Below are 24,775 nucleotides of genomic sequence, written 5' to 3' on the forward strand. Positions count from 1 at the left end.
AATCCAGCGGCAATGATGCCACCTCAACTATTGCACCGTGTCTGGGGTATTGTGATGAATTAAAACTAAAATAATTTTTATTTTTATTTTTGATATTACCTTATCAGAATTATTAAAAAATATTTTTTAAAAAAATTCAATTTAAATATATTTTAAAAATATACTCAAATAATACAAGTAAAAAAACAATGTTAAACAATCTCTAACTCTTCGGTTGGATGCCGTAAATATTTCTCAAATAAAATTCCATTTGTTTGTTTGGACAAACACGTTCTGACTATCCTTTGACATGTTAGACAACTAGACAAAGAAGCATTTTGCACGGGTTACTCCATTTTCGATGGGAGATGTTACTTGAAAGAGTTTTTAAATTGGTAATATAAATTTTTAAATACTATAATTATTTTTATTTATATGTATTTGAATGGTAAAAAATATATTTAGAAGAGCATATTATATTTTAATATATTTAATATGTAATTATTTTAATAATTTAATATGATTCGGTTGACTTAACAAATCTAAAAACAATTCGGATAATTCTTAATTAATCTAATATTAAAGAATATAATTAAAAAAAATCAATTAAAAAATAAATAAAAAAATGATTCGAGTTAATTTGAGTAAACTCGCTAAACCCATGGTACATAAAAGTTATAATATCATGTCAATCTATATTTATGGAAATCTAGTAATTTTAGTTTAATATAGAAGTTATAATATCAATATTGTAAGGATATTTTAACCATTAAATGAAATATAATAACAATTCTAAAGACAATTTAATATTTTTTGTTGATTTATTTTTCACGTATGAACTTTAAAATATAAGTTGTTATGAACTCATAAACTCTAAAATATAAAATATAAAATGTAATTTAAAAATAAATAAATAAAATGAAAAAAACGAGTGGGCTATAGAAAGTTTTGTAATTATAAAAAAAATATCATTCAATATATTACCATCTTATTATTTAAAAAGAATATAATCAAATATAGTATAAATTTTAAATTTATATTTAAATCCTTTTCTGCTATAAAATACATTAACAGTATCTTTAATTGTTTTTTATATTTAAAAAAAATAATTTGAGTGGATGCAGTGCATTTCTAAAATAGAGAAGATCACATCTACTAAAACGCTTCAATTGTTAGTGGTAACAAATATATATCAGTGGCATGCAAGGTGTTTTTTTTTTTTTTGGGTGGTGAAACATGATTTTCTCCACAGAAATTTAATCCACCTAATGATATGTTGTTTAAAATAGCAACATGATCCATGATTCATGGCAATATTAAGGGCAACAAAATTTCTCCGCAAAGGTTCAAAGTAATTGTGAACGAACTCCCTTCCTCCCTAATTCACAGTAGTTCTAGATACCATATCATGCCCGAAATCGATCCCTATGAGTACCTTAACATCAGGATCGATCCTGATGGCACTGTCACTCGCCTCCTCAATTTGCCACCTGCAAACGCAAACCCTGACCTGAACTCTGGTGAAGCCGTATTCTCTAAAGATGCCATTCTCAGCGAGGAAAAGAATACTGCAGTTCGTATTTACCTACCCTCCAATATCATCACTAAACACGCCGCCGCCGCCGCCGCCGCCGGGGTGAACGAGAAAATGCGTTTGCCTATAGTATTTCACTTCCACGGTTGTTCTTGGGTCCAATTTCGTGCTAACTGCACTATTCTACATGCAAGCCGGAGTTTGTTTGCATTCACAATACCAGCCATAGTCATCCTTGTTGACTACCGTCTCTCGCCTGAGAATCGACTGCCAGCACCATATGAAGATGCGACTGATGCACTTCTTTGGCTTCAAAAACAGGCTTTGGATCCACAAGGTGAGAAATGGCTTAAAGACTACGGAGATTTTTCCAGGTGTTACCTGCACGGGTCTGGTTGCGGAGGCAACATTGCGTTTAACGCTGCCTTGCGCTCTTTAGACATGGATTTGAGCCCTTTAAAGATCGATGGTATTATTTTGAATCAACCATTGTTCGGTGGGCGAAGAAGAACAAAATCTGAGATGAAATTTATAGCTGATCAGGTGGCATCATTACCGGCAATGGACCTCATGTGGGAGTTGGCATTGCCGGAAGGGGCGGACCGTGATCACCCATTTTGTAACCCAATGGCGGATGGACCTCATAAGAGCAAGCTTAGGTCATTACAACGATGCTTACTCTTTGGTTTTGGAAGGGACCCATTGGTAGATCGGCAACAAGAATTCGTTCAAATGCTGATACTTCATGGGGTGAAAGTTGAAGCTTGTTTTGATGATTCTGGGTTTCATAGGGTAGACATCGTGGACCCTCAACGAGCTGCCATGCTCGATGAAATTGCTAAAGGTTTTATTGATTCTTGAATTTCTTTATGCAAATACTTCCTGTATCTTGCAAATAATCGAGCGATACGAAGTTGAGTGATTAGCAAAAACATGAATGAAAAATGTTCTTTTTTTCATTATTTAATATATCAACAAACATTTTGATATTGTTTTTGAGTTTTGGATTGTAATACAGCAATTCAGACCGCTGCATAATGTGTATTAATGTTCTGTTTATGATTTTTTAAAGTTTTTTTTATTTGAAAATATATTAAAATAATATTTTTTATTTTTTAAAAAATACTTTTTATATTATTACATTAAAATGATTTGAAAATATCAAAAATATATTTTTAAATATAAAAAACTTTTAAAACATAAAAATAAATAGGATATTGTGACTTCTAATCATGCTAGCTGATGGGTAAATATATTTCGTAATGAAATTCATTTGCTTAAAAAGGTGTCCATGGATAAAAGAGCACAAAGAAAAAATGATCCATCATAAAAGGTGGAAATTATATATATTTTTTTTTTATAGAAAACAAGTATTTATTATTTTACTTTGTTTCTTATACTTGATATTTTTATCATTTTACACTTTTTTTATTTATCTCCATGTCTTTTATAATATGTTTTTAGTTTTTTCTTTTTTTTTTCTTTACACTTTGTTTTGGGAAAAAAAAATATTATTTTTTTTTACTTTAGAGTTATTGTAGCGGTAGTTATTGGTTTTTTTAGTTAACAAGTATTTTGAGTTTGTTTGACAGTATAATTGTGGTTGCATTTTAAAATAACTTTTCATGTAAAAATACATGTCAATGATATATTTTTTTTATTTTTTAAAAATTATTTTTGACATCAGCACATCAAAATGATTTGAAAATACTCAAAAACATATTAATTTGAAATTAATAAAAAATTTTAATTTTTTTCAAAAAATATTTTTAAAACACAAAAACAAACAGTCCTTAACTTATATTTTCTTTTGTTAATAGCAACCAACTTGATTCAAAAGCCTTCAGTCTTTGCAATATCTGTAGGGAATGAAAGCCTTCATATCTCTAGTAAATTCATACATTCTAATTTAAAACCTCAAAACAAAACTCACAATTATCCCTCATTTGTCTTAGATATTTTCTATTGTCAATTTTATCATACCACTACTCAAAACTACGATATATTCATATTTGAAGAATATTTAATTTTAAGGGTAGCTTAATTAGTTAGATTTTGATCTTATTTCTAATAATTACGAGTTCGAGTCCCTCATTATCACTGGAGGTTTATATAATTGTTAAATTCAAGACTCGTGAGATTAGTCGAAAGGGCACGCAAGTTGATTAGACACCTACATTAATAAAAAAAATTAAAAAATATTTTTTTGATAAATTAAAGAATAATTATAAAAATGAGAATCAGTATACAAATATTATACAACAAAAAACACTCGAGTTATGAGGCCTAAAGAAAGTAAAGGGACCTATATATGGCATAACAATAAAAGAAAATGGCATATATGATTTTTAAATGAGGCCTAAAGAAAGTAAAGGGACCTATATATGGCATAACAATAAAAGAAAATGGCATATATGATTTTTAAATCATTTCATAAGCCTCACGGAATATATGTAAATTCCATATTAAATAATGTAATTTTTAATCCGAAAAATAATGAATTAAGAGAAATGTTTTATGACTAAAAAGTAAAAATGAAAATCATCAATCAATTAGTTTAAAATCTTGGATAAAATAAAAATAAATAAAAATAAAAATACTTATTATTGGGGATTTGATGAAAATAACATGTGGGGCTTTGATGAAAGACAATGTCGTAAATTAAAGAAAAAAAATATCTTCCCTTCTCCTTAAAGTTCCAGCCGACAACAATGAAGGAAAGAAGGCCTTGGAAATTTCTCTACTTCTCCTCCACTTTCTTCATTTTCTCTCAAATTACAGAGCAAGTCAGTTTATATATATATATATATATATATATATATATAATGCCATTCCATTTTATACATATATGCATATTTCAATAATAAATAAGAAAAAGTAACAGTTAAACCATTCTTTTTTTTTTTTTTCTCTCTATTTCATTTTTTATTTTAGCTCATTAATTCACCAAATCATAAACTATATGAATTCATTTCCTTAAAATCCATAAATCAAATGTTAAATGCTCAGACTTTATTATCTTTTGTTTCTATTTCCTAGCTCACTTGCATTTTTTCGAGGCCAAGCAACGCACACATAAATTAAAACACAGAAAGTGCCATTTAAATAATTCTTGATAGCATTTAAGAGGCATCATTATTATAAGAATTTATGTAAACTACGATGGTGATAGAATTTGTATATTTCAACTTAATCATTTTTATGTATTTAAATTAAAAAAACTTATGTAATTTTTGAATTTTTTTTTTGAGAAAAAAATACAATGCAAGTTATTTTATTGTTTATACAAAGACATGTACTGGTAGAGAAAAATTATCATTCTAAGATTGAATATTTCTCGATTAATTTAAAATCAGATCCTTTTTTTTCCTATAAAATAAAGAAGAATGGATAGTTGTGCAGAATTTTTTTTTTTGTTATGCTGGTGTATATTTGGTCAAGCTGGTCTGATTTTATCGATTAAATTGGTTTTAACTTTCTAAAACCAAAACTTAAACCAAACCGAGTGAATGATATGGTTTTTAAATTGGTTTGATTGATTTTTTCTTCTTTTGTTTTAGTGTTTTTACAGTAATAGATTGATCGATTTTTTTTTTAATACTTTCAATATCATCAATTTGATTGAAGAATGAAAATAAAAACCACAAGCTTTTACAAAAGAACCAAGAAAAAATATATTAAAAATAAAAAAAAAATAAAAATTAAATTAAAAACAAATAAAACTTTTACAAAATGACCAAAAAATAAAAATTAAGAACTAATATTAAAATACTAAGAATAAAAAGGTTCAAACTATAGTTTTCAAGTGAGAATAAAGAAAAGAACATGGAAATAAGAAAGAGAGGCTCACAAGCAACAAACCATTCCATCAACATTGACATACACGCTTTTGTCTGTCTTTTTTGTTTTTTTTTTTATTTGGTTTTTATATATATATATATATATATTAAATTGTTGGTAATAATAAAAAAAATTATTATGAAAAGAAAAAAAATCCCTTGAAACGAATTTAAAGTTTTTTTTTTAATAATATTTTAGTCATTTCATTATACTTTTTAATTATTTATTAATTTTATATTTAATTAAATATCAAATTATCTCTAGCTCTATATTATAATAACAAGTAAGCTACTACTATGCAAATATAAAATAGCCTTTCAAGTTCATTTTATTTTTTTCTTTTAATGATATTCTCTCTATTATTTTATTGTATAATTTTAAAGTAGAAAAGGATTTATTTATTTTTTTAATTAAATAAATAATAATAATTAATAAGCCCCGTAAAGAGGCTACCATGCTCTTAAGAACTAGTATTAAATTTAGGTAGCGTTTGAAAACACGGTTTCTTAAAAAATTTAAAAGTTTTTTATTTTGCTAAATTTAATGAGGTTTGTATCTTTTAAATCGTTTTGATATGCTGATGTCAAAAATAATTTTTAAAAAATAAAAAAAAATCATTGGCATGCATTTTGGCACGAAAAATTATTTAAAAAACAACCGCTATCACACTACCAAACACACTTTTACTGGACAGAGAAATAACGGTGAATAATATTAGATTTATTATTCATCAAAGTGTATTTTTAAAAGTATAGGTGTAGTTCTTTTTTATAGTACTTTTTATTTAAAAATTTATTAAAATAATATTTTTATAATTTTTAAAAATTATTTTTGTTATTAACATATCTAAATGGTATGAAAACATAAAAAAATATTAATTTAAAATAATAAAAATAAAAAATTTTTATTTTTATAAAAATATTTTTAAAATGTAAAAATAAAATATAATTCTTGTGTTTGAGAGTGTGGTTGATATTTTTTTTCAAAATGTTTTTTACTTAGAAAAATATAATAATATTTTTTTTATTTTTAAAAATTATTTTTAAGATTAATATATTAAAATAATTTGAAAGGATTAATAACATATTAATTTAAAATAATTGTTTTTTTAAAATAGTTTTTAAAATACAATGCCGCTTTGATGTTTTTACGTTGAAACACCTTTTCGTTTTTCCAACAACTTCCCTAATAAGCTAGATCCACGTCAGACTAGATGATGCTCAGTCACCCTCCCCTCACTCTCCTTCCTCGCAATCACCAAACTACTACACAACTCCAATCAACGCCGTTCAATTAACACCAGTAAATCGTGATCCCATCAAATCAATCCGATTCAATAGATTTGCTTTTATACATACAAGCATATAAACCCAATCCTCACCAACCATCACAACACAACTCAATCGATTCTAGCGAGGGAGGAAAAAAATAAAAAATAAAAAATAAAAATCACTTTCTGTCTTCCACTGTTTTCAGTGTAGAAACCTTCTAGTCTACGTCTACAATACAATGTCCGGTGGCGGCGGCGATGCTCCACCTATCCCGCCCGCGAATAATGGCGGCGAATTTCTACTCTCCTTACTCCGAAGACCTAACCACCACCCAACACCATCGCAGCAACAGCAGCAGCAATCTCAGTCTCCTTCTTTGACCCCGCAATTGCAAAATCACAATCAAAATCAACACAATCCTCAGCCTCGGCCTCGGCCTCTCGGTTTTGATCCTGCAGTTGCAGATGTTGGCCCCAGTCTACCTGTACCGTCTCGTCAAGTGTTGCATCCCAACGGCCGTGATCTTCTCTCTAATTCGCCTGCTCTTTGGCCCCATAATCTCGGCTTTCCGCAGAAAAACAATGCTTTTCCTCACCCCCGTGGAAATCAATATTTAGCAGATGATTTGCAAAGATTAGGGTTTTCAAATGTGGAGACTAGAGCTAATAATAATAATAATAATAATAATAATAATAATAATAATGACAATTCGATCCAGCATCTACTTCAACAGAAGCAACAGTTTGAGCAAAAGCTACAGTTCGGCTCGTTTTCGAGTGAGATTCAAAGCCCTGCTGAGGTTTTAGTGAATGCGAATTTGGTGCGAGAAGTAGGACCAGGGGGTAGAAGCTTCAATGGATTGGAAAGGAATAGGCATCTGGAGAAGCAAGCAAACTCGAATTCGAGGAGGAATTCTGAAGTGCGACAGCCAGGAGGGAGCAGTGGAGGATGGGGAAACCAGCACCGAAACCAACACCTGCACCAGGAACAGCACCGGAATTATAGGTCTCCGCCTTCCGGGTTCTCCAATAAGCCTAGAGGTGGAGGAGGTGGAGGGAATTGGGATTGCGGAAGTAGGAGGAGAGAATTAGAGCTTAATATTACCAGGGAAAACGGAGATTATAGTGAAATGAATAATGAGAAAGTGAGGAGAAGTGAAGGGTCAGTTGAGCTGGGGCTTCCGAGACAGCTTGATCGTCCAGGTCCACCTGCCGGTAGTAATCTGCATTCCGTTTTGGGTTCGGAGATTGGGGAATCCTTGATCAATTTGGATGGTGAAAATGGTGAAGATGGAAAGGATGATGGAGGGGAATTGGATGATCTTGGTGAAGAGCTGGTGGATTCTTTGTTGCTTGATGGTCAATCTGAAGGCAAGAAAGACAAGAAGCAAAGTAGCAAGGTCTGTTGTTTTCTTTTCTATCCGGGCATTGAGTTTTAAAGTCAGTTGCTTTATGTGAATCTTTTAATTGTATTTGATGTTCTAGGAGTTGAAATTTCAAGTAACTAGGAGTTCATTATAAATATGATGGCGCTACTGTAACTATATGAATCTTCCATTAGTTAACTAAATTATATACCTTGATGGACACTCTCAGTAGACGCTCTTAATTAAAACGGAATTGAGGTTAGTGTAAGAAAATATAATTTGCTTAGTAGCTGTTTCTAATTCCTTCTCTAATCGTGAATCTGTTGGATTTTCTTGCGGTTTTGATAATCAGGAGTCTAGATCAGATAACAGGGGGAAAAAGATACTTAGTCAGAGGATGAGAATGCTTAAAAAGCAAACGCAATGCTGTTTAGATATCGACAGACTAAATGCTGCTTTTCTTGCAATTTATGAGTCATTGATACCGCCAGAGGAAGAAAAAATGAAGCAGGAGCTATTTTTGATGTCATTGGAGAAACTAGTCAACAAGGAATGGCCTGAAGCTCGATTATACCTATATGGTTCATGTGCAAATTCATTTGGAGTTTCAAAGAGTGATATAGATGTTTGCCTCGTAATTGAGGATGCTGAGATTAATAAGTCTGAGGTCTTGCTAAAGTTGGCTGATATATTGCAGTCAGATAACCTCCAGAATGTGCAGGTAAATGAGATTGCTGTCCTTATAAAGGATCAATGAATTCAGAGATAATGCAATAAATGCCATTTAACTGTTTTGGTTTTCTTCAAACTCCTAGAATGTTTACTGGGTAAAAGAAAATGACTTCAGCTAGAGCTCCCCAATTGAGTAGCCTGGCGTGTTTTTTAGAATATTATATGCAGACGTTTAAAATTAGCTTCCAGGCATTCTGATGAAGTTCTATCATTCTCAAGTGTAGACACTGTTTTTTTCTTTTATAATTTAATTCTATACACGTTAATTCTTTTAGCTGAATGTTAGGATTTAGTTTCTTGGCATGTTTACCTTCTATTAACTAGTCTTCTAAATGCTGTGCCCTAATTAATGAATTACCATTGATAGTTTCCAAGGTAGAATCACTCTGGAAGATAAGAATATGATTTTTCCTACCTGATAATGAGTTCAAATATCATTTTCCCCAAATCCTGTGGACTATATAAAAACACATGCATGCACACACAACCTAGTCTTCTAAACTATATCGCCATATTGAAGTTGTAAATTGCAGAGCATGCAGATTAAATTAGCTAAATGCTGCAGATGCTTGGGGTTACACCTGTTGTGTTTGTGGATTATGTTTGATATGATAAACAGATTTCCAACGTTTACCCTTAGGATTGAATGTTAAGGAGTAATTTTAGTTAAAGAAAACTTTATTGATGAAGGAAATGGATTGTACTAATAGAGAAAAAGACATCTTTCAAATGAAAAACCCACACACTAGGACAATTGGAATCTGAGATCCCTGAGCCATCTCATCACTTTGAAATTTGAGTGTCCAGCAAAGAAACCCCCGGAGAGGCCCCCATAGTGGAACAGCGTAGGGGTGGCAGTTCTCACAAGAATTGTTTTTGAAATGCTCCATTCTCAAAAAAATTATAGTTCTACTCCATCAACAACTACCAAAAAGGAAAAAAGCTGCAAAGAAAGTTTACTACCATAATGTCTTGATGTCTTTTCATTTTTCCAAACCCATCAAATAGATCAATAACAACTCCTCACTTGTAACATCCCCCATCATATTAGGGATATGTAATACGGATAATTAAAAGATATTTAACATAGATGATTATTTTTAAACTATCTTGAATTGTGTAGTTTGGTCACTGGCCACCATTTTTGGGTTTGACGAGCTGTTTGCGTTGTATTTATGCCTTTAAAACGAAAGAGTTGTGTGGTATTGCATTTTGTTGTATGTGATGTGATAACATAAATAGATTACCATGGCAACTCCACGATGAAAGGCCAACTAATTCTGCTAAAGATCATGTTGCTGCTTACAATATTCTGCAACAAGCCAATTTAGGTGATCTATGAACTATAAGCTGATATAATGCCTACCTTAAAGTGCTTGAGAAGTAAACCTTAGTAATAAATATAACATGTTACCAATTATTTTGATATTTTTCATTTCATTGTTTGGTTGCCTATTCTATTAGACATCTTCAGAGGATTTTTCTCTTGTTGCAGTTAGGTAATGAAATGAAAATCATTTGATAAGATGGTAACAGCTGTGATCTACAAATTGCTGCTTTGGTAATTTTGTTTTAGAACCATGTTATTACTACAGTTGTGTGTGCACAGACACATTCACACACGTGGGCCAATTAACATCCTTATTCCTGTTACTCACACATTCAGGATGTGTCTTCATTTTGTGTGTATTTGGCATGTCAATTCGGTGAACGGATTAACCTGGGCAATTTATTTTCTCAGTGTTCTGTGTTCTCCATGCTTTTTTTTTTCCTAGTCCCATTTGGGCCCTTATTTTTCAGTATTCTGTTGGGAGTGAATATGTGTTTTTCCTCTCATTTTAGTAACACTATTGTCAAGTTATTGATGAGTAATTATTTTTTAAGCCTAGTAATATGAGGTCATGGAAGTATTATGTGCCATTACATCTTCATGTAGTTCATGTTTCTGCAATTTTTATATTAAATTTTGTTTGCAAGCGTTTGGATGACTCTAAGATGATCAATGCAATTTCTATTGACTTGTGCAGTTCATTTGCTTAGCCATTTTTTTTCAGCCATGTATAATCTAGAGGTTCCTCAAAGAAATAATTATCTTGTTTGGACAATCAATGAGGTTAAAAGTAAGAATGTGCTCTGAAAAAATAAGGTAGAATCCTTTGTGAGATATAAACTGAGAGCATGCTCTCAGAAAATAACATGTAAGACAACATTGGATCCTTGTATACCTTGTCAATCCAGCTATAACTTAATCACTATCCATTTCTTTCTTAATATGATGTCGTATTTTCCACACTAATTGATCCTGGTTTATTCCCCTTAAAAATTGCTGTACTGTTAGGATGTCTTGTGACTCTTGTTTGATTTATTTTCGAGTCCATAATCCCATTACTTTGCAGGCATTGACTCGGGCCAGGGTTCCCATAGTAAAGCTTATGGATCCGGCGACTGGCATCTCCTGTGACATATGCATAAACAATGTTTTGGCTGTTGTGAATACAAAGCTTCTTCGGGATTATGCACAAATAGATGTCAGATTACGGCAATTAGCTTTTATAGTGAAACATTGGGCCAAGTCAAGAGGAGTCAATGCAACTTACCAAGGGACCCTATCTAGTTATGCGTGAGTCATCATTAAGAATTATAATATTTTGCTGAACTTGTCATGGGCCTATATGATCTAAAGACATCTATGTTCGCTTATTGAGTTTTTGTTGCCTGATATTTCTTTCTTTTCAGGTATGTTTTAATGTGCATTCATTTTTTACAGCAGCGTAGACCGGCTATCCTTCCATGCTTACAGGTCTGCATTTCTATTCTGCTTGTTTATTTAGGAATTCTAGATTGGGTCTTTTTTAGCATTTCAGTTATTTTGACATATCAGTATGTGCTCATATCATTCTTTAATGTGATTATTCCCAAAGGTTAAGGGAATTGGATGTTCTTTTGATTTCTTTCACCCTTATTATATTTTACTTCAGTTGAATAGATGAATGACCCAAAATTAATAGCGTGGGAAATCTGAACCTTTTGCTGGTTATGTGCTCAGGATTTCAATTTTAGTTAGTGATTACTTAATAGGATGGTGTTCTCTGTTGTGGTGCCAAAATGTTGTCTTTTCAGCCTTATATGGTACTTGGCATTATTTTGGAGGGAGCATCCAAGAGGATATCTAGTATCATCCTCTGCTTTGGTTTATGAAGTGAACTCTTGCCATATTCTTTTATCTGATTACGCTTCGAAAAGTAATGTATTCTTCCTGAAATAAGTACACTGAATCAGTTTGCTGATGAACATTAAGTGGTTATAATTTGCTGGTAAACTCATTTTGGGGCAAATATTTTGGACAATAGCATTATTCAGCTTCAAAATCTTCTACCTGAACAAAGCATTTCCAAGTGAAATTTGTTGCTTGTTTTCTTCGTGTTTGCTGTAAATGTCTTTATTGTGAGGTGCTCTCTTTCAGGAGATGAGAACGACATACTCCGTCACTGTAGATGACATTCAATGTGCTTACTTTGATCAAGTTGAAAAACTCCGTGGCTTTGGATCTCGAAACAGGGAAACAATTGCCCGATTAGTATGGGCATTTTTCAATTATTGGGCATATGGTCATGATTATGCAAATGCTGTTATATCTGTTCGTACAGGAAGCATACTCAGGTGATGTGAGCTTTCCAGTGTCTTTTCATAAGATTTTTATCTGCCTAATTACGAGACTTGATTGACAAATATATGCCTTACGATTATTTTTCAGACATTATCACAAACTTTATTTTTATTTAAATTTTTTTCGAGAGTTCAAAAGGTTTTCTTTCTGCTTATGCATTATAGTCAGCTTGAGATGTGATGCGGCGTTTGACTGACTGTAATACTGTGATTATCTTTGTACAGCAAACACGAAAAGGAATGGACAAGGAGGATTGGGAATGATCGCCATTTGATATGCATAGAGGACCCCTTTGAGATATCTCATGACCTTGGTAGAGTCGTGGATAAATTCAGCATAAAAGTTCTGAGAGAAGAATTTGAACGTGCTGCAGAGATCTTGCAATATGATCCAAATCCCTGTGCAACGCTCTTTGAACCCTATATTCCCAGTTGACTGGTCTGTGCTTGGTAAAGCATGATAGATGTATTTATGGACAAGTTATACCCGTCGTGTAGAGTCGCTTTTCTAACGTCATCCTCATTTCCAACCATGCCTTGTGTTTTCGTATTATGTTTTTTTTTTTTTATTCTTGTCTCTGGCACAGAACTTTTAATTTTCAGAATTCTAAAAATCCCAAGTTCAGGTTTTGACAGCCGACCGGAAAGTTGGAATTGGAGTAAGTAACATAACTTTAGAGAGAGTATCTTCCATTGTTTCGGAGGCTTCTTCCTCCCAGGTTGGTTTATGTGAAGCTTTTTCAGTTTTCACTGTTGGGGGCTTTTACAGAGTATTCCAGGAATGCACGGATCTTTAGAATTAACGATGATTTTTTCTGTTAAAAATAAATTTTTTTTAATGATAATTCTTTATCCTTTTATCATACGTTCATGTGATTGAATCATGAAAACTAATGAAGAGTTTTGACACTCAAATTATTGGATATTAAATAATCAGACAGTGACTATGAGGGTCTTTGATTATGTGGATGTTTCTGTTTTTGAAGTAAATTATAGTAAAAAACTGTTAGGTAAATTATAAAATGTAATTTATTATTTGTGGGATCTAATTTAATTTGCGTTTAAAACGTAACTTAACTAAAAGTAGCTTCAATGCTTCCTCTCCATTGTTCTATTTACAATTAATTTACTTCTCTTTCTTTACTTTACAAAAGTGAATAGTTGAATAGTGGGAACATTTTCACTGTAATTATCGAACCGGATCTAATTTAAATTTAAATGTATTAAATTGGATCTAATTTAATAAAAAAAAGTTTAATTTTTTTTTATTTTTAATTTTTTTTATTTAAAAAAATAATTAATATTTAACATTATTTGAACGACGCTATATAAATTAGAAGAAGATTGCATAATGACATAATATTTATAGAATTTAATCGTAATTTTAATTTTATTCTTAATGATATTTAACTTGATTTTGTTGCAAACTCAAAAAACCAAGAAAAACTATAATTTTATCGGATGAATTTCGTACGTGATAGAATTATAGATAGTTTAATAGAATAATAAAAAATATTTTATATATGATATTATTTATTTTTTGATGTAATAACAATAGTTAAATTACAAAATTTAAATTAAAAATTATTAATATTAATATATATATATATATATATATTTAATTATTTTATAACCTCAATTTTAAAAAATATTCTTAACAAAATATATTAAATAACTTTTTATTTACTTTTAATTTCAACTATAGTTTTAACAAAAACAAATATAAATATTAAACTAATTTTAATCCAAAATAATTTTTATAAAATAATTTTTTTAAATTATAATTATAAAAACCATCATAAGTATCAAAAACACAAATAGGACAGGAGGAGAGAACCAGACAGTACTTCCAAGTCTTACCCGGTAAGCCGGTGAGGAAGTACCACAAAGCAGAGCAGCCATAAAGTATAGTATAGTGCCTCATCTGAAACAGACCCCTCCTTCCTAGCTTCTGTTGTCGTTCCCAAACTAACAAAAAATGGGAGTCAATGTTACAGACTCTGACAAAACCCAAGAAGAAGAGCAACAAGATCTCCCAAAAGTAGTGCTCTTCAGACCACCACCAGCCTTTTCACTCATTGGCGAAGAATCCTTTGCATCCAACAAATTTCACTTTTTGAAAACCTACGACTCCCAACTCCCTCTAGACCAGTTCTTGTCCACTCATTCTCATTCCATAAAAGCTATCCTTTCCTCCGGTGGTGCACCCGTCAACGCTGACATCCTCCAGCTGCTTCCGGAGGTTGGTGTGGTTGTCACCACTAGTGCTGGTCTTAACCAGATTGACATCCCTGAGTGTCGCCGCCGTGGTATCAAAATTGCTAATTCAGGCAACGTGTATTCTGCTGACGTGGCTGATTTGGCTGTTGGTTTGTTGATTGATGTTCTGAGAAAGGTTTCGGCTGGTGATCGTTATGTGAGGCAAGGGCTTTGGGCTGCTAAAGGGAACTATCCTCTTGGTTCTAAGGTTTTGATCCGTGAATCTTCTCTTTATACGGGTCACTGTTAGTTCTTAATGACTTAAAAGAATGATAATTGGAAGCAACACTAGATTTTAAGTTAGTACTTTTGGTTTATTTAATTAATTATGTCTAATTCTTGAAATGAAAATGCTCTGAAAACATGTATTGATTTGGTTTACTGCATAGCCATTCCATTTCTTGCCAATGAAACAAAACACCACCACCACCAGCAGATCCTCAATAGCAAACCAGCTGTGGTCGGCTATCTTGATCCTTTTGCACCTTTACGCACAACGAAACAAAATTGTGATAAAAATAGACCCCTAAAAAGGAAACAAAATGGAGACAGAAAAGGTTCAACATCAGCAAGTTATCGTTTGATTGAACTAACTAATTGTGTCTGATTATATGTATTCTTTGTGTTCGGTATTTTCAGCTCAGTGGTAAGCGAGCTGGGATTGTTGGATTGGGAAATATTGGATATGAAGTAGCTAAAAGGCTCGAGGCCTTTGGTTGTTTTGTTTCGTACAACTCCAGGAAGAAAAAACCGTATGTTTCGTATCCATTCTACCATGATGTCTGTGAGCTTGCAGCTAATTGTGATGCTCTCATCATTTGCTGTGGATTAAGTGACGAAACCCGCCACATGATCAACAAACAAGTGTTGTCAGCACTGGGGAAGGAAGGAGTCATTGTAAACATTGGACGTGGGGCTATCATCGATGAGAAGGAAATGGTGAGGTGCCTGATGCAAGGGGAGATTGCAGGTGCTGGCTTGGATGTGTTTGAGAATGAGCCTAATGTTCCTCAAGAGTTTTTCGCAATGGATAATGTTGTGTTGTCACCGCATAGGGCTGTTTTTACACCTGAATCTTTGAAGGATTTAAGCCAACTTGTGGTGGGGAATTTGGAAGCTTTCTTGTCAAATAAGCCTTTACTCACCGAATATGTGGACAGCGAATAATTCAACTCGTCGGTTTGCAGGTCAGTTTGTTAATCATCTCTTGTATGATATCTGCTAATCAGTAAACAAATTTCTGAACAGAGCTTTACAAGCAATCTCCTTTTCCATCATAAAGAAGACGATCTCTTGCATGGTTTTTATTTTGATGTTGGATAATCAAACCTATCTCCGATTTGGTAAATCCTGTTCGATTCCTTCCAGTGATTGTTTCACATTCTTCTGCATGCATGACGATCATAACAGTATGATATGACTGCAAAGCGAGTGAGAAGATAAAAGATGAAGAAGTCTTCTCATCGTAGTTTCAAGTAGTTTTAAGAGGGGAGTGTCAAAAACTATCTCAACCTAAGAAGTTAAGTTCTTATCAGAATTATCTGGATGCTGGTTGCATCCTAAAATCCTAGCCATGGCTTCTCAATTGTTCTTAATGGCTGCAAACTTGATGAAGGAGCAATTAACCTAGTGCAGATGAGGGAGCCAAAAAAGAAGAAGAAGAAGATGATATATACCTAATCAAAGACTTCTTGTGTAGAAACTGGATTTTTTTATATAACAAAACTCGGTTGAAAAGAAGAAGAACAGAGTCTTGCTATTTGGGGCGTTTGCCGGTTTTTTCCACTGCTAGTATCGTTGTTTCCATATTGAAGCAAATATATTTTTCAAATTTTCAAGTTAATCTTTGGATATTGGGATTTGAATTTGTTTGTCTTGAAGTATTTTTTTTTCACTATTTTTTTCTTAAATATATTCGGAGTCCCTTAGGCTAAAAGGGAACGCCAAGATATTCAGACATTGAAATTTTTTTCCTCGAACAGTCTCAAAACATGAACGATTGCGAGAGCCGCGGTGCTAACAACGTTCGACTAAACAAAAACATAAATTTCAAGTATGCTAATTTCATACAATCAACATTCATCTGGTCAACGTGGCATGAATCTGATGCTCCGAACGACCATGAGAGCCACTCCTGACCTTTGATACCCCAAAACAAAAACATAAATTTCAAGTATCTGGAGTTGAGGACTCCGTGCCTAAAACAGCCAAAGAGAAGGAAATGGTGCGGTGTTTGGGGAAAGGAGAGATCATTTTATTCATGTAGATTCCTTTTACAAAATTAAAAGAAATGTAATATAAAATTAGAAAACATATAAAAAGAAAAAATAAAATAAAATAAAATACAATGAGAAGCCAAAATAATTCACCAAAATATTGAAATGATGTCCATTTAAATTTAAAAAATACATGAGTAATAAAATTTCAATTTCAATTCACTAAAAGAAATCAAAAATGAATTTTAAAAATAAAAAAAATTTATTTTAACATATTTTTAAATTAAAAATAATTTTCATAACAACTATTATTACAATATTAAAAGAGCTCTTAAGTACGAGCGACTGCCACTTATTCAAAATTAGCTTTTGAATTTTTATTTTTATTTTATATAAGGTTAGTTCAATCCTGTATTTATAATCATGAAATTTATGATTTAATTTAATTTAACTAGGATTTTTTGTTATTATTTTAAAAAATTATATTTTTTAATTTTTTATTGGGTATTTTGATACTCTGTATGAGTTCATGTTGAGTTTTTTTTTTCTTTTAAAAAATAATAATTTAAAATATATTTATGAGTTTAAATAATATTTTTTTATCATGAAGATTACAAGTTAATCCAAATTATTTTTATTTAAAAATATATTTAAATAATGTCATTTTTTAAAAATTAATTTTTATATATGCATATCAAAATAATAAAAAAAATATAAAAGTTTATTTTTTTTAAATTATTGTTTTTTAGAAACACAAGGTAAGCACGTTCCCAAACGCTACTAATAATCTCTTTCATTAAATAAACCCTGTCGCTGTTTTATGTGTGGAGTATTAATTAATATTTATAGCAAGAAATCCTTTTCTTTGGTAATCTCCTCCAGACATTGAAGATGGATTGTAATGGTTATCATCAAGAAAATCATGATCAAAATCTTTTCCCAAAGCCAAAAGTCTTAGTTCTTGAACCACCACCAGTCTTCAAATATCACGAAGACAAACTCTCCCAAAAATTCCATTTCTTGAAAGCATGGGACTCACCACTTCCTTTAGACCAGTTTTTGACTACTCAAGCACAATCAGTCCAAGCTATTCTCTCCCATGGAACCTGTCCAGTCACCACCAGCACTATAAGGCTGTTGCCATCTCTGGGGCTCATTGTCACCACAAGTTCTGGACTCAACCAAATCGACTTGCAAGAGTGTCGTCGGAGAGGGGTATCTGTGGCTTATGCTGGAAGCCTTTTTTCTGCAGATGTTGCTGATATAGCAGTAGGGCTGTTGATTGATGCGCTGAGAAAGATATCGGCTGGCAATCGTTACGTCACCCAAGGATTGTGGGCTAACAACGGAGATTTTTCTCTTGGCTCTAAGGTGAGGGTCTTGCAGAAAATCTTGTTAGGCACCTGAAAAAAAATATTGTTGATTCTCAACGAGACAAGTCAATTAGGTTTTGAAATTAATGGGAAAAAGGCATATTGTTAGGAAACTCCTGGAATTTGGAATATCTTTTTTGAATCATTTTTAATTTGATTGAAAGCTTGAGAATGTTTCGAGTCTTGTTTGGTGATAAACCATAGAAATAATGCCTCTCAATATGTCATCTAATATGGCAAAAACTCACTGTTTTGTACTGCGATTTGGGCTCTTTTCAAAACGCGTTTGAGTTGAAACGGCATCAAGTTGATGCTTGTAAGAGTGTTTTTCCGATGTGAGCATGCCAAAACTATGGGAAACACCTTAAAATGATCAATTCGGTGCTTTTTTTTTTTAGACAAAAAGTACTTTGAACTACATACCAAACACCCACGAATTCAAGCTTTGAGATCCTAGAAGTTGGAGTGCTTACTTCGGTTCCTCCCGCCCCAAATGTCTACTCTGTTGAATCTTTATTTTTCTTTTTCCTTTTCTTTTCCTTTAAAAACAAAAAAAGGAATTGCCATCTTATATGCTGATAATTGAATTATAAATATCCTATTTATGTGTAGTTGATGGCTGTATTATGTTTCTCCATAAGATGTTAATGTTTTTTATTGCAGTTGGGAGGCAGGAAAGTTGGGATTGTTGGTCTTGGAAGCATTGGCCTAGAAGTTGGAAAAAGGCTAGAGCCCTTCGGCTGCAATATCTTGTACAGCTCAAGGAACAAGAAGTCATCTGTATCATACCCTTATTTTTCCAATGTCTGTGAACTAGCAGCTAACTGTCAGGTCCTCATAATTTGTTGTGAATTAAATGATCAAACTCGCCACATGATTAACAAGGAAGTCTTGCTAGCATTGGGGAAGAAAGGATTGATCATTAATGTCGGACGCGGGGCTATTATAGACGAGCAAGAAATGGTGAGGTGCTTGATGCAAGGAGAGATTGCAGGTGCCGGATTGGACGTGTTTGAGAACGAGCCTCGTGTTCCCAGTGAGCTCATTGCATTAGACAATGTTGTCCTGTCACCGCATAGAGCTGTCCACACTGAGGAAACTTTGATGGTTTTGGTTGAACTTGTGATTGGGAACTTGGAAGCTTTCTTTTCAAATAAACCTTTGCTTTCTCCTGTAATATTGGATGAATGAACAATACAATCTTTCTGTTTGCAGCTGCTGGTTAATCTGTCATGAATTAATTCAAGTATTTAGACATGGATATTATTGTCATTAAATGTTTAATTTCATTATTGAAGCCCTTGAATGCTTCATTTCTATTTAGATTGAAACTTTTAATCTAATTAGAATTTTACTATTTAAGATGTTTGAATAGCATTCCAGAGTTTTTTTTTAAAAGAAGAGATTGATGAAATAAAAACTTTTTAGTATGAGAACTTTAGTTTCTTTCTCTACAATTTAAAATAGTAATTTTTAAGGTTTACTGTAACGTTTTATACAATTTTTAGTTTTCTTATTTATATATATATATATATATATATATATATATATATATATATATCATAATTGAATTAACTCCTCGCTGGATTAGGAGAGCAGGTGGGATGGGAATTGTGGTTGGCTTTTAGGTTTGAAGCACAAGTCCAGCTACTGATAACTACTGAGCACTGGACTATTCCATTTTTCTTTAGGCTTAAAGCTTTGTTGAGAATCATGGGCCAGCATAAGTCATTATGAATCTTATGATTCATAAATCAAGTCCCTCACCCCTGTCTAGACCCAAACCGTGAAACAATGATGGGATTTTTTTTTTTTCATGGAAGCAGCCCAGGAGAAAACCATGTCTAATAGACTCGAAGAAACCGAAAGAACAACAAAAAATAAAAAAAACTGAAAATAAAAAACAAAGGCAATGACAAATACAACATGCCGAAGATTAAAAAGAAAGATTAAATTGAAAAAAAAAAATGCAAGATATCTCATGACCTTGGTAGAGTTGTGGATAAATTCAGCATAAAATTTCTGACGTCTGCATATATCTTGCAATATGATCCAAATCCCTGTGCGACGCTCCTTGAACCTGTATTCCTAGTTGACTGGTCTGTGCTTGGAAAAGCATGATAGATGTAGAAATCAATGATGTATACCAACTGAATTTTTCATTAGTATTCTTCTCTTTATAGAAGAAAATATATAGGCAGAGCTCTGAATAGGCAGTGCCCTGAATATGTAACAATCCTATTATAAGAAAGTGTAGTAATTTTGTATAAGATTTGATATGACTTCTATAATTGATCAGATTCACATAATTACTGCCTATACGAGATTTGATCTGAATAGACAATAATTAGATTACAAAATAATATTTGATCTAGTTCCTATAATTAATCAGATTACAGAATCACAACTAATCATGTCAACACCCCCCTCAAGTTGGAGCATAGATATCAGTCATGCTCAACTTAGTAATTACTCTCTGAAATGCCGGCCTTGAAACGACCTTGGTAAGAATATCAGCTAACTGATATGCTGACTGGACGAAGGGAAATTGTATGAGTTTCTGATCTAATTTTTCTTTGATGAAGTGACGATCAATTTCAACATGTTTTGTATGGTCATATTGAACAGGATTATGCGCAATGGAAATGGCCGCCTTATTATCACAGTATAGAGTCATCAGGTCCGTATAATGAATCCTTAATTCTGTCAAGACCCTCTAAATCCATAATAATTCAAATACCCCGTGAGTCATACCTCAAAATTCTGCCTCCGCACTCGACCGGGCCACCACTTATTGCTTCTTACTACGCCATGTAACTGGACTTCCGTTAACAAAAGTAAAGTAGCCTGATGTAGATTTTCTGGTTGTTTGATCCCCTGCCCAATCAACATCGGTATATCCCTCAATGCTGGAGACTCCATGTTTTGAGAATAATAAACCTTTTCCTAGGGTACCCTTTAAGTATCATAAAATTCTATTCACAGCATGCAAATGTTCTTCGATGGGTGCATGCATAAATTGACTTACGAAACTGACGGCATAGGCGATGTCCGGTCTTGTATGGGATAAATAAATCAGTTGACCAACCAACCATTGATAGCGGCCCATATCTGTTGGAACCTGATTAGGAAATACACCAAGCTTGTGATTGATGTCCATAAAGGTTAATGCTGGTTTGCAAGCAAGCATGCTAGTCTTTGTTAGCAGATTAAACACATATTTGCGTTGTGACATAGAAATCCTGTAAGCTGGCTAAGAAGTATTTGAGTTGCCCAAGGCTTTTCATTTCGAATACAACAGCTAAATGTTCTTGTAATAGCTTCATCTCCTCTGGATCATCACCTGTTAACACCATGTCATCCACGTAAACAATGAGGGCTGTTACCTTCCCGTTTTGGTTCTTTATAAACAGAGTATGGTCTGCATTATTCTGTTTATAATTGAATGCTGTGTAGATGAGAACCGCCCAAACCAAGCTCTAGGGGATTGTTTCGGCCCATATAGAGATTTCTTCAAACGACAAACTTTGCTCCTAGTTTCAGAATTGCACTGCACACCCGGTGGCAAGTCCATATACACTTCTTCTTCTAAGTCCCCATTGAGAATGCATTTTTAACATCAAATTGTTTCAAAGGCTACTCCCGATTGGCTGCTATAGATATAAGAATACAAATTGTGTCAAGCTTGGCAACCGGTGTAAAAGTCTCTTGATAATCCACGCTGTATTTTTGCATATACCCCTTTGCAACCAACCAGGCTTTATACCTGTCAATGTTGCCATCGGTTTTAAGTTTCATAGTGAACACCCATCGACACCCAATTGTTTTCTTTCCTTTAGGTAGGGAGACAAGTTCCTAAGTAGAGTTCTTTTGCAAAGCTTGCATTTCATCATTTATTGTCTTGGCCTAAGCTGGATTTGTCAAAGCTTCCTGCACATTACTAGGGATGGATATATTGGATACTTGATTAATAATGAGTGCATATGATTCAGACAGCCTATGGTTAGAGACATAATTGTTGATTGGATATTGGATATTGACTCTATGATCGGGTTCATACTGTTTCTTTAGGACACCCTTGTTTGATCTTTGGGAACATCATGGGGCTGCAGTAGTAGGGTGAACATCCTAGGCGTAAGAGATATCAATAATTACATTTGACTCATCAGATATAGGTTGTAGGAATACTTGGGATTCAGCATTCTGAGAAGATTCGTTGGTTGATGGTGTTAACAAAGGCAACTTTATATTTAGTGGTGACTCCTCATCAGTGCTCCTGCCCCGTGACTCCTCATCGGTGCCATTGTTCCCAAGCTGTTCAATTATATTTTCCACCTCAACAATTTCGTTCCTGTCACTCTCTTGTAGCAAACGTTTAGTGCTGGATTTCTCCCCCTGAGAGGAAATGATGGAACCTTCTTTTGAATAAAAAGGTTCAGTCTCATGGAAGAAGACATCTAATGTGACGTGTAACTTTTGAGTGTGAGGATTATAACATCTGTACCCTTTCTGTAAGTCTGAATATCCAACAAAAACACATTGAGTGGCACATGGATCAAGTTTAGTTCGTAACACCTTTGGAATGTGAACATAAGCAGTACACCTAAACACTTTAGGCTCAAGGTTTGGAAGGTGCGGGGTGGATAATAAGGATTGCATCCGCTGTTGAGGTGTCTGAAAATCTATCACTCGAGAAGGTGTTTGATTGATCAGATACACAACAGACTTTGCAGCTTCTCCCCAATAGTACCGAGGCATGTGCATGCCAAAGAGAGAGGCACGAACCACCTCTAAAATTTGCTATTCGGCCAACCCGTTCTATTGTGGAGTATAAGTACATGAAGTTTGATGCCGAATTCTATAGTGATGTAGATACTTCTGAACAGAGGTATCCAGGAATTCCATAGCATTATTAGTTTGCCAACTACGAATCTGTTTCTGATACTGAGTACCCATCATACGATGAAATTCCTAAAATGCTGTAAAGACATCACTTTTTTTGTGCAGCAAAGATATCCAAGTCATTCTAGTACATTCATCGATAAATGTGACAAGATAACAGGCTTTTGATACGATAGAAATTTTTGAAGGACCCCATACATCAGAATGTATAACGGTAAAAGGTTTTGAACTTTTATTCAAACTCGGTAAATAAGTAATACAATGGCTTTTAGCCATTTCACAAATATTGTAATGCAACTTAGAATCATAAACTATGTTAAAAAGATGCGGTTGTAATTTTCTAAGATATCCAAAGGAAAGATGTCCCAATCGTCGGTGCCATAACTATATTGTGGCTCGATCTATATCTGAACTTCTAGTTTGATATGATTGGCTGAATCTCTGTCCTCTATTTTTTGTAAGTTTTAAATAATAAAGTTTGCCACGTTTAACACCATAACCAAGAATCTTCTGGGTCAGAATGTCCTGAAACACACAGAATATCGGCCAAAAGGTTACTGTACAATTAAGAGCAGAAGTAATTTGGCCAACTGACAACAAATTATGTTCAAGGGATGAGACAACTAGAACTGAGTTCAACGTGATTTTTTGAGTCAAGATGATAGTGCCTTCCACAACAGTAGGGGAGGTACTCTTGTTAGCTGTAGAAATAAAAGAATTTGTGGAAGAGTGGAGGGATTGTAACTGACCAGTGTCTCTAACCATGTCATCTGATGCACCTGTATCAATTATCCAATTATTATCTTTAGTAATTGCAGAGAATGTATTTGCCTTACCAGTGCTGCTAGAGTGAGCAAAAAATGCAATAGGCGGCAGGTTATCAGCAGCAGGTAGTTTATCAACAGCGGTAGTTTAAACTTCAGCCATGGTCATCATGGCTTTTCTTGCAAATTTCTTCCTTGGTTTCTTTGAGAAATCCCACCATTCAGGATAACCAATGATCTCATAACACCTATGTTTTGAGTGTCCCGATTCACCACAATACCCACAAACGAAGCCTGTGTATTTTCTAGCAGATGAATTATTTCGGTTCTTCATTGTTCCATAAGCTGGTCCTTGACGGAGTTGGTTTGTAAACATGGCAAAGTGCACGAAGTGCTCACTGGTTGTTCAATAATTCCCCATGGTTTGTCTTTGTTGAAACTCCCTTCTTATGCATGTGTATGTACTCTCCAAGTCCAGTTTTGGATCTTTGAGTAATATTTCTCCACGAACTTGCTCAAAAACTCAGAGTTAAGACCACTCAGAAATATAGAAACACAAAGTCGATGCATTGTTGAATGCAGCTGGACCACTCCTTCAACTGTCTCTCCTTGAGAGGCAGTTCTGTGATCAATTTCTTGAAAAAGAGCCACCAATTCATTGTAGTAAGTGGACACAGGTCTTCCCTCTTGTTTGATAGAGAAAGATTTCTGATTTAATTCAAACAAACGAGTTTCATTTGAGCCATCATAAAAGGTCTTCGACACGGCCTCCCATATTTCCTTGGCTGTGGATAGGCGAATAAATCGTTGCATCAGTAATGGACTCATTGAATTAATGAGCCAACTTTTCACCTTTTGACTTTCGGTGATCCA

At 33.4% G+C, this 24,775-nt stretch overlaps 4 protein-coding genes across 4 annotated transcripts; all 4 read left to right on the forward strand.

Moving 5' to 3' along the window:
* Positions 1-1,387: 1,387 nt before the first annotated feature.
* On the forward strand, positions 1,388-2,431 carry LOC118042257 (probable carboxylesterase 9). The gene is given in 1 exon segment (XM_035049871.1): positions 1,388-2,431. A coding segment is annotated over 1 exon segment (1,044 nt).
* Positions 2,432-6,537: 4,106 nt separating this feature from the next.
* On the forward strand, positions 6,538-13,019 carry LOC118042288 (UTP:RNA uridylyltransferase 1). Its single transcript, XM_035049917.2, has 6 exons — positions 6,538-8,023; positions 8,343-8,711; positions 11,119-11,342; positions 11,459-11,522; positions 12,186-12,382; positions 12,614-13,019. Exons 1-6 carry the CDS (start codon positions 6,863-6,865, stop codon positions 12,822-12,824), a joined length of 2,226 nt encoding a protein of 741 aa, XP_034905808.1. The 5' UTR covers positions 6,538-6,862; the 3' UTR covers positions 12,825-13,019.
* A 1,181-nt stretch (positions 13,020-14,200) lies between these two features.
* LOC118042289 (glyoxylate/hydroxypyruvate reductase HPR3) lies at positions 14,201-16,014 on the forward strand. Its single transcript, XM_035049918.2, has 2 exons — positions 14,201-14,855; positions 15,287-16,014. The coding sequence occupies exons 1-2, from the start codon at positions 14,367-14,369 to the stop codon at positions 15,812-15,814; spliced, it is 1,017 nt and encodes a 338-aa protein (XP_034905809.1). The 5' UTR covers positions 14,201-14,366; the 3' UTR covers positions 15,815-16,014.
* A 1,678-nt stretch (positions 16,015-17,692) lies between these two features.
* Positions 17,693-19,559, forward strand: LOC118042290 (glyoxylate/hydroxypyruvate reductase HPR3-like). Its single transcript, XM_035049919.2, has 2 exons — positions 17,693-18,234; positions 18,900-19,559. Exons 1-2 carry the CDS (start codon positions 17,755-17,757, stop codon positions 19,425-19,427), a joined length of 1,008 nt encoding a protein of 335 aa, XP_034905810.1. The 5' UTR covers positions 17,693-17,754; the 3' UTR covers positions 19,428-19,559.
* The last annotated feature ends 5,216 nt before the right edge of the window (positions 19,560-24,775 follow it).

Source organism: Populus alba, chromosome 2 (assembly GCF_005239225.2).
Source record: "Populus alba chromosome 2, ASM523922v2, whole genome shotgun sequence".
Taxonomy (NCBI): domain Eukaryota; kingdom Viridiplantae; phylum Streptophyta; class Magnoliopsida; order Malpighiales; family Salicaceae; genus Populus; species Populus alba.